Source organism: Mytilus edulis, chromosome 4 (assembly GCF_963676685.1).
Source record: "Mytilus edulis chromosome 4, xbMytEdul2.2, whole genome shotgun sequence".
NCBI classification, from domain to species: Eukaryota; Metazoa; Mollusca; class Bivalvia; order Mytilida; family Mytilidae; genus Mytilus; species Mytilus edulis.
The window spans coordinates 62,151,344-62,162,514 of NC_092347.1; the positions used below are offsets into that span (position 1 = coordinate 62,151,344).

The 11,171-nt window shown below is 30.0% G+C and overlaps 1 protein-coding gene and 1 long non-coding RNA gene across 2 annotated transcripts in view; both read right to left on the reverse strand.

Moving 5' to 3' along the window:
- Positions 1 to 2,765, reverse strand: part of LOC139520146 (zinc finger protein basonuclin-2-like) — a 40,884-nt gene extending 38,119 nt beyond the window's left edge. The window contains exon 1 of the mRNA XM_071312613.1: positions 2,581 to 2,765. Within this exon, the coding sequence (XP_071168714.1) occupies positions 2,581 to 2,595 (15 nt within the window). The 5' untranslated portion in view covers positions 2,596 to 2,765. The remainder of the gene's footprint in view (positions 1 to 2,580) is intronic.
- A 1,118-nt stretch (positions 2,766 to 3,883) lies between these two features.
- Positions 3,884 to 8,727, reverse strand: LOC139520147 (uncharacterized). Its single transcript, XR_011663826.1, has 3 exons — positions 8,585 to 8,727; positions 6,877 to 7,066; positions 3,884 to 4,006 (listed from the first exon to the last, which is right to left on the reverse strand). It is a non-coding gene; the product is annotated as an uncharacterized lncRNA (long non-coding RNA).
- Positions 8,728 to 11,171: the final 2,444 nt, after the last annotated feature.

An 11,171-nucleotide genomic window follows, 5' to 3' on the forward strand; every position in this document is an offset into this window, starting at 1 on the left:
TTCAAATATAGATAAAAATCTGCTGACATAGAAAGAAATCACTAGATTTCCAAAATGACACGATTTTTATAGACACTGAAGATCATTTCAGCAAATGAATACCTGTGTTTTAGCAATTTATTGGGTGGAAACTGTAGCATTCAGACATTCTTTCTTAGATTGCCAAAAAAAAAAAAGTTCTAGTTTGGGAAAAACTGTTCAGTTCAAATACTTTCTAATAAGAAAATTTTATTTCTTTTTTTTTTATACAAAGGACCATGCTAGAAACTTACAGAAACATTTGTTCCAGTCTTTTGGGCTTCAAAAGTTAAGAGAGTACGTATTTCAAAATCAGACGGCCACATTCATTCAAATCAAACCATACACTGAAAAACTTTAAGGGACAAATTTTCATTTGCAAACAAGCAAAGAGGGCCTTACAACACCTCCTAATGACTCTAGATATACAAAGTCAGATAACTTTAGAATAATACAATAGAGGCTGATAGACAACTTCCATTTTTTTTTATGAAATTGATTACAACTTTTTTGACTTTGAGGAGAAAGTTTTTTGGCAGACTGATCTCCCAGTAGTGTAAGATAATACCCTATATCATACACCATAACATATCTCAAGTTTAATGTCCTGCTAGATTATTATATGTCAAAGATACAAGGATGGGATACTACTGTGCAGAAGGGGTAACCATCGGGAGATGTAAAAAAATATACAAGGGAGGCAACCCAGGGGGTAAATGTAAAAGATAGCTAAGTGACATAATACTGTGGGTTTAATTCACTTAAATTTAGGGGGGTATACTCGAAAGAAAATACTTATTTATTTCTATGCATATGTAGAGAGAAAAAAGGGGAATATGATAAGTAACTTATACCATTAATATTCATAGAAAACACAATTCAAACCACTCACTACAGAGAACTATTTTTTTTCGAATTGTGAAAATTTTTAAATTAAAAAGTAACCATACTATTAGTGTGTGCTAGAGCCTTCTCATTTGAATATTAGTTTACCCTTATTTATTGGTAAAATAAAAAAATATGTAATAAATCAACATTGCTCAAGGTTATAAGTGTTTTGTAACCTCTAAATGTCTTATGCTGGTTAACTTGTGATGTTTGTTTGTTGTCAGTTTTGTTTACCCTACACCTTTGCAATCCTATTTACAAGCAAACAAGACAGGAAATGTAAACTTATTAATGCTTTGTTTTACATTAGGTGCCTGTCTTTTGATCAAAAGGTTCTCATGAAATTCCAAGATTTCATTCAAATTGTGTAAAGCCTCAATTTAAGCCTAACCAACTACTGTTAATGTCATTGAAATTGTGGATTGTTTTAAAAAAAGTTGTGGAAAATGAATTTATTGGTAGCTTCTTTGTTTATATAATATATCTCAATAGCTGCTCTGTATTAGGAAAATGAATCTGTTAGTGATGGTTTGTATATTTAATACAGAAAAAAACTTAAAAATTAATATTTAACCTTAATTTAAGTTTTGACATCTGTAAAAAATTATCACATCTTCTGAATTTGACAAGGAACATAAAGATATACTGCTCCCAGATTTGACAGCCTTTGTCTTTGGTGTTTGTGAAAGTGAATAATTAAGCCACAAGCTAGTAAACAAATTTTCTAGATCTAAAGACAGCATTGACAAGAAACACACCCTGTGACTGTTTAGGCTAATTAACATTCTACATGATATTCCCATTATCTTTAATATTAACCCTATGGTGCCTCAATGAGGATGTGCAGTGTTATCTGTTTCTTGTGAATGAATATCACATGACCTCTATAAATAGAAATTCCATTAATGAAAATTCAGAAGCTGTTTAGTGACATAAAGAGATGGGAAAATATCAGATTTCTTCCTTTGATCTCTCCCAGGGACAGGCTTATCTTTTAGGTTTTATCAACTAATTTAACACTTATATCTATCTTTATGCTTTTGAATAAAAAATATCTATAAAACTTTTTCATCATGAAATTAATTGCAATAGATTTTATAATCATTACAAAAATTAAAATAAAATTGATATAATAACATGCATAAAAAAGAAATAGCAATTAAAATATCGGCTTAAAAAAATAGAAAAATACAAAAAAATAATTAAAAGCTTGGTCAAACATGTCTCCCTTTTGAAGCAGCTAAAACATTAAAAAAATTCAAATAATTTTCAATAATTTGCTAATATACTTTATAAAAAAAAACAGGGAGTTTTTTTATGCATAAATGAATTTGAAATGAATTCCTTTTCGATCAATCAATCAAGCCATACTAATTTCTCATAACAGACGATTGAACAATTAGACACTCCCACATATTACATCAAAAAGTGATAAAACCAAAACAATAATATCGTGATGATAATCAACAATAACATTAGCTCATTAATTAAAGAAACGTTTTGTGAAAGAAAAGACTAATTTATAAATTTCAAATCTTTAAATTTCAACTTAAAACTGTCATATTTATAACAAAATTGAAAATTTTACAGGTAGTCAATTGTCATAAAATACGGTAACTTCTAAATTTCTACAGACAACATATAAAGACAAAATAAAAAAATAATGACCAGTACCTCCAATGGCTTCATTTCTGATGGGACACTACTATCCACATACCAACAACGAGATTTGATCGTCAGCTTGGTTTTTTTAATTCCTTCCTGTTTCCTGTATATACACAAGTCACCACACACAACTTCTGCGTCTTCACAGTCGCCCTGATTGCCAATGTGATTCCAAATTTAGACTGTAGCACACTGAGGATCGTCAGCTTGCGCCTCTGACATCTATCAAAGATGATGTACACAATTTTAAACACAGGGCTACTTTTTATCTACCTCCTTTATCTAAGAAATACATCTTTTCTTTCATATATCAGTCATATGGTTAAGAAATGAAGTCATCTGTTTCTAAAAAGTGTCCCAAATGGCTTATAGTCAGAGGTCTCTTTGATGTAATAAAATTCCATTTTATTATTGATACCAAAGAGAAAGTTTGTGTTTGGCATTGTTTTATTGGACCAAATTAGAGATACAGCTCCCATGGGACTCATAAGGTAGTTGACTTTCATTGACCAAGAGACCAGAAAGACACTTTCTTCTTTAAAAGAACAATCTTTAGGTAAATAAGTAAATAATAAATGAATCTAAACAGTAATTGGAAAAGAAAAAAATCTAATTAGCATGAATAATTAATACTGTCATGGAAAATTACTCCACTTAATTGTCTCCAAGCATGGGAAAGGTAAAACATTAAACCAAAACTTTGATTGAACATTTTTTTTACCCCGTTTCTTAATTTGTCAATTCAATATCTATTTTTAATTTCAACCCAAAATATAAGATGAATTTATTTGGTTTGTTCTCAGATTGACAGTTTCTTGGCATTCCTTATTGTATTTTCAAAGAAAGGGAAATAATAACAAGAATTTACAAATATATAAAAATTGTATGTACACACAAAGCCTTTGTTTTACTTCAAAATGCACTATCAGACTTTTACATTATAATCTCATAGACATAGTTTTAGATGACAAACCAAGTTTTTTTTTTTAGTTTTGAAAAAAAAATCAGTTTAAACATGACAACTTCAATAAAAATAAATTCTCCAAACTTTTAAAAATTAATTTATGCAGTCTTCACGACGAGTGGCAGCCCAGGCAGCCCAGGCTGGTAAAATTGCTCTCGGGCCTGTAAAAATCAGACCTACAGGCCAACAGAATCTAACTAAAAATTTTCAAAAATTGAGCTGCGGGCCTGTAGATTTAGAAGTTCAGCGTGAAGACTGTTTATGGTATGGAGATGGAAAAAAGCAACATTGTCTATTATAAAATATGAAAATAAATATAAACAAATAAAATATGTCTTACCTAAATAATGAAAGTAACTTCTAAATGCTACTAAAACTGCGGTATACTAAAATCCTGAGAAAGTTGCAGGTTTCCTTGGTGACTGTGAGGAGATTGACAAAGATCTGACCTGTTGACAATCTTACTGCAGCCTGGAAAATGACCAAAATGAAATAGGACACTTCATACTCTTAATGGGTTACAGCTGCTGTAACCTATCACACAGTTATCTATGGGACACCTACCAAGGGATGAAGGAAATTATTTGGCCATGTCCCTATCAGTGACATGAGTCAGATTAAACAGCAGGATAGGAACTACATAAGTCATGGCTACTTGAACTGTCTCCCTTTATTATACCACTGCTAATTAATTAACTATAAAAATTATTAATAATAACTATTACCATATGGTATTGTAACAGTTTTTTAATGTGCTGGTTAACTGTTTAGATAATAGTACAAGGCTGACATGCAATTTCTTAATCCCTGTAGTGACACAAGTTTTGGGGAAGAGAGAAAATCCACATGGGGTTTCGACATCTTGTTTTTGTTTTTTTTACTTATAAAAAGAAGTAGTAGAATTTAGTTTTTTTATATTTATCAAGTGACATAAATATTTGGCAAAAGGAAATTTTATGATGGAGGAAAAAGGATCAAATTCAGAAACTAACCTGACTATCCTTCCTTTTTTCTTTTCTTTTTAATTTAATTTATAGAGATCAGAAGTAATTCAGATTGTTTTGCATCAAACATATCTGAAAGCAAAATATATTATAATCCTAAGATGTGTCTGTGTCTAAGTTAGAAATATTTATTTGTTTCCCTTTTCAACCATATTTTAAATTGACAAAAAAACAATACTATTTCACAGAAACTGGGAAACAACTTCCACTGATTATCTTAATAGTCTTTTTTAAAATTTTGTTTATAGAGAAGTTATTATATTGAGAGCTATGTAACAAATGTGTATTCAACCTAAGATATCTATATCAGGAAGAGGTTTGAAGCCTGAGAACTGATATGTCTCTAGGTTGGGAAAGCATTTGATACTACAGAGAATACAATAATAAAAGAGCTTATGAAACAGGGAATGAGATAAAGGTTTCAGTGAAGTCATACATGTAGGAGATATTCAAAACAGCAGTATAAAAAGCTTATATGATGTATTCTATTAGATATGGGTAGTTGTATCATTTTGTATGAATAAAAGGAGATTTAAGGTATGGGTCAACAAGACAGAAACCCAACAACCCAAAGAAACTTGATTTTTTTCTAGTAATATTTTACCAAATATTAGTTATTGTACCTAATTTTCTTGAGATATTTATAGTATTTTACTAGTGTAGGATATAGTAGTTATGGTTAAGGTGGTACCCAACACTTTAGCTAAAATTAATTTGGGTCGTTTAATTTTCTTAAAATTTTGACAAAGTATTTACTTTGACCCTTTTACAAAAATATAAAAATTTCAAAAAATTTGAACCAACCGTTTTATCAGAAAAATTACACTGGTTATATAGCAGTTTGACAAACACTTATTTTGATCATTGAGAAGCTTAATATTCCCTTAACAACACAACGTAATTAAAACGTTTAGCTGATTTTACAGAGTTATCTCCCTGTAGTGTTAGGTACCACCTTAAGAGGAAATGAGAGGTATAATTCACTGAGACAGATACCAGGAAAAAAAGAAAGAAATCTGGAAGTCTACATACTGTATTTATTCACTGATAGACCATTGTCAATACAATATGTCCAGCTCATAATTGTGCTAAGTCTAAAAAGGTTGCAAACAAATTTAACGACATGTATCGAAGATCAGCCATAACAATTAAATTCTCGAAAAATGATGAAACTCATTAAGATTTTACAAAAGACAACTTAAATGACAATTGGTTGGTATTCTTTGAATGATAAAGATTGATATCTGTGATCAATCACTTTTGACTGAAAAATCAGTTGATATACCAATAGTTAATAAAAAAAATTCTGAAAAAAATTGCTTACTGGTATTTTATATTTAGAAAGAGTTATCAATTTCAATAAGAAGAATTCAATATGAATCAGTTTATTCAGTGATTTATGTCTGAATATGCTTCATCATACCAGCAATTATATAATAAGGAGATGTGCGTGTTTGATCCATTTGTCCTTTTGAACAATAAAATATGTTTAAGCTAAACTATCAGCAATTATGATATTTGTTTCAATAAAGTATAATACATGCTCAATGACATTCTTAACATATCCTACAATGTCACTTTTAATTTCAAATTCAAAGACACCTGAGGACTTCTTTTTAAATTCAAAGTTTTATTGATTCTTAAAAATGACTTTGGTAGGATGGCTCAGTAGGGTATGCATCCGTCAATATAAGTTAACGTTTCTTCCTATTGATTTAAACTTTTTTCATTGGCCTTGGCTCTGTTATTTAAAGGATTTAAATAAAGTATCAATTTAATTTTCTATTTCTAAATCACTTCAGCACAATCGTTTGCATATTTAAAAAAAAACTGCACTTTGACAATAAACTAGAAATAGATTAATTGATAAATTTCTCTTTATTAATTGTTAAATTTCATTCATTATTTGATTATTTGCTTTGTTCAAATGTGTTTGCTTTTTTTTGTCTTAATAATTACATATTTTATCTTATAAAGATTTGTATGCTTTTTTTTTAAAAAGCTTTTTGAGCAGAAAGTTAGTGCAACTGTGTATCTTAAATTAATTCTACTTGGAACTATAGAGGGAGGCAACAAGTAGATAGTTTTGCATTCACTTAAAGATATTGATAAACAGTCGTTTAAATAAATGATCATGAAAATACTTATATAAGAAGAAAAAAAATCCAACTGCACATTTAATCTTAACACTCAATTTTAATGTGATGCTAAGCTAATAGAAACTTTGAGAAAAAAAAGTTTACCCCAATTTTTGGAAAATTTGTAAAAGTAAGGATTTATATCCTTCTCATCATTTGTCAAAAGGACATAGTAAAAAAAATATATATTCACACCTACCTTTTTCATTTGACTGTAATAATTACTCATTAGGCTCTTTTTTTTGGTCACATTTCAACTTTGTTAAACTTCTGTCCCATCAACAAGTTGTTTTTAAACTCCAGCAGAAGATTGTTGCTAAGGAATACACATTGGAAAGTTGTCACTGTATCAGAGCTGGGAACATCCCAATGACAGTCCAGAAACGATTCTACAATCAATAATTGATAACAGGACACATTTCTCTCTGTTTATACTAACAATTACTCAATATCTAAATCCTTCATTGAAGAATGATCTGTGATTAATTAAACCCCCAGCATGGTAATAATACTGGGTGACAAACTTCGTAATTAGTTTAGCCAGCTTAATTTTATTATCCCCTTTTTATTTGATTGGTGACAAAAAACGTAACAGTCAATAGAAGTATTTTACCATTGAAACATACCGATACATTTTACGAAGGAAAATCTATAATGTTTCTCGGCCCTGTTGACAATTCTCAAAGCCTTTGTCACAGTCAAATGAATTATGATTAAAGTTATCTATACAATTTTATTTTTCATTAATTTATTTTCATTAAATTGCAACAGATAAATCATTAAGTCTCTGATAGTTTGTCAATGAAAGTGACAGTATTAAAGTTGTGAATGAAAATAAGAGTCATTGTGTCCAAATTCGTCGTTAATTGAATTAATATTTATTTTCTAAATTGTAGACCAAATCGACAATTGACAAAGTAGGAACAGCAAATATCAATATTATTTCATTCAAAGTTTTGTCTTTTTTTAAACTATCTATTATATAAAAGTTAATTTTAAACCTCGTCTGCTGCTGTCATGATCTCCATTTTGATTTCTTTTTTTTTGTATAGTAAATTGTTAATGACAGTACATGCATCATCCCATTTTCAATTACTCAATGCACTTTATACCTTTCTGCATTTTAAAACAATTTATTTTTGGCATCAAATCAAAGCTTATAGTCATCATCAATTTCATCATGTGTCTTTTCAATAATTGAAGATATTAAACAAATGATATCAGCATGAAAACCTTATTGTCAATAAAACATAAATGCCAATTATTTATTTTGGCCTGGCCTTAATGTGGGACACAAATACCTTAAGTAGCTTTGATAGGTTCGTGTCACACTAAGTCGTCCTACAGGTAATGAAATCGTAAAGCACTAATTAAATGATCAATTTTTAAACATGTCATTTCATTATTCTGCCATAAAAATCTATACATAATCAATTGTCACCAATCTTTAGAGGCCTGTTGGACAAATATCCCCCTTCAATTTATAGTGGTTTAAAGCCGATTTATGTTTTGTCATCGACAATTAGAACGAGATCAAAGAAGAATAATGAAACAGACATGAAATGACCATATGTCTTGTCAATTTCTTAACCAAAAGCAACTGATTTGTTTACGACTATAAAGACTTTTCTATCGATGTTACATTTAAATTTTTTATTTACTACTACAGTGACAAACACTTAAAAATAAAAATACCTTTTTAAGGCTTTTAAGTACAACCTATTTTTTATAATGCAAACTTGTTAACCTTTTTGAACATGTTTATTTGCTTAATATAGGGTGGCGACCTTGTCCTTGAAGGGATTTTTTACTTATTTTCTAGAGTAAACTTTTGTAGAAAGAATTAAAAACTTGTAAAATGAACAAATTCATTAAACAAATGAATTTTTGAAAAGATTTTGACTTACCATGAAGAGTAAATGGAGTGCACATAATTGATTATCAAACAAATAAGGGAGGGTTAACATTGATCATGCAGAATGCAACACATCTCTTTTCTTCATTCTCTTTTCAAGAGTCACCATTCTAAAAATATAAGAATATTGGGTTAAAAAATCATTGTACAAATTTTGAATATGGATAAATTTAAGTTTTCTCTGGTCTGCATTTAAATTTTTTTTTTCATGTAATGGTAGTCCATCTATGCTTATCAAAGAGGCTTTTGTTTTTCAAATTTCTCCTGAACTAAACACTTTTTTTCTAGTTTCAGTTTGAATTCCCCTCTTCAAACTGATTAAAAGTTTCAGCCCATTACTAGCCAAAGAGTCAGTGGCGGATCCAGCCATTTTAAAAAGGGGGGGTTCCCAACCCAGAGTAAAGGGGGGGTTCCAACCCCCTCCCCCCTCCCCCCCCCTGGATCCGCCACTGAGAGTACTGTTAGCATAAAGCATGTGTAGTGCAATGAACATATTATTACCATCCAATTCAAAGGATTTACTGTGTTTCCTCTGAAGTGTGGATAATTTAAATATTATCACACATGCATAGTTAAAGTTTGACTTGGAGATCATTATTACTTTTTGTTAGTCGCTTATTCAAAACCTAAGATTCATTAGATACTGAAATGTTGCTGAAATTTTTGTTTGTTAAACGAGTTTAAATTTTGTGAATATGGTTGTATACATGATCTGAATGGGAGCTAACTCTAGTTAGTTGTACCAAACACCTCGACTAAAATTAATTTGGCTCTTTTAATTTTCATAAAACTTTGAAAAAATATTTATTTGACATTTGACAAAAATATATATTTAAAAAAACTTGTACCACACACCTTATCGGAAACTTTTAATTCGATATAAAGCAGTTTTAAAAACACGAATTCTGATCATTGAGAAGCTTCATATTTCCTTTTAAAACAATAGAACATGATTATTACATTCAGCTGATTTATACAGAGTTATCTCCCTGTAGTGTTAAATACCACCTGAACAATTTTCCTTTTTTTTTCTTATTTGTAGATCTTATTTTGCTGAATTTTATTTTTGGCCACATATTATATTTCTATATATTCTATCTTTCTGCCAAAAAAAATCATAAAATGAGGGGGTAATGGTCATTCAGGGTCAACAACAGTTGAACCCTGTTGACTTATTTGTAAATCTTATTGTGCTTTAAAAATCTTCACTAACTGCCATTTCTCTTTTTTATAATGATTTCTGCAAAAAATGCAAATATGGGTAAAATCTTATTTCTTAGATGACACAGATTAATACATTGAAAATGGTACATAACAAAAAAGAAAGTGATGCCACAAATATTCTAACTAGATTAGTGTTTGGTAGTAAGGTAGTAATAAGCATTGTCTATAAGTTAAATAACATTTTGGTAACTACAGTTCGAGTGTAGAAATGGCAAATTTAGCAAATTTCTATTTATAAAGGAACACAACTCGAGACCCATGAGAGTGATACCACCCAAATTCAAACTTGATCCGAGTTTGGTGTATCAGTTTGAAAACTTGTGGTTGAGGTCAAATAAAGTTTCTGAGAAAAGTGTGATGAAAAAATAAAAGTTCATTCAACACATTGAAAAATTCAAAATATTAGAAAACAGGAAATAAACAAATAAGGATAAATCATAAACCAATGCTTTTTTTATATATTAACTTTCAATGTTGAAAGGTCAATTGCTAAATGTCCAATGGCAATTATGTCATTCTTATTCAGGGCAAAAACAAATTAGGAAAGCTCTGTAGTCAAACAGGCCCTGAAATTAATAACATTAAAAAAAGTTGTCTTCCTTCGTTTAGGAGCCATGGATTGACAAATAAATTCAGTAGAGCGAAAACAAAAATACAAAGTCTGGACTGTTGTGTCATTAGGGGTGATTATAGGGAGGGAGGGGGCACTTACCTTATGGAGCTATCTATACTAAAAATGTTAAGAAGTTTAACAGGTCTTAGTTGTATTTTTTTTCAAAATCCTGGAGTCCAAAACTGGTCATGTGCATATTCAGAAATAAAATAGTGCGAAAACTCAACTAGTAATACATGTATAGAAACGTGAAGAGATACATTACAGCAATACACTTTTTTAAGTCTTTTCAGCGATTGGCCTTCTTAATTTTCTCTATTATCTTTAAAACATACATGGTAAACCAGCTACTTTCTTTCAAAATCAGGAAACTAAATAAAAGTTTTACCCAGCCACATAATGTATGTATGTGCCTGTCCCAAGTCAGGAGCCTGTAATTCAGTGGTTGTCGTTTGTTTATGTGTTACATATTTGTTTTTCGTTTATTTTTTGTACATAAATAAGGCAATTAGTTTTCTCGTTTGAATTGTTTTACATTGTCATTTCAGGGTCTTTTATAGCTGACAATGCGGTATGGGCTTTGCTCATTGTTGAAGGCCATATGGTGACCTATAGTTGTTAATTTTTTGTGACATTTTGGTCTCTTGTGGAGAGTTGTCTCATTTGCAATCATATCACATCTTCTTTTTTTATAATTACAAAATATGTTCTCCAGGACAGGTTTTTCACCATTCTGTTCAGC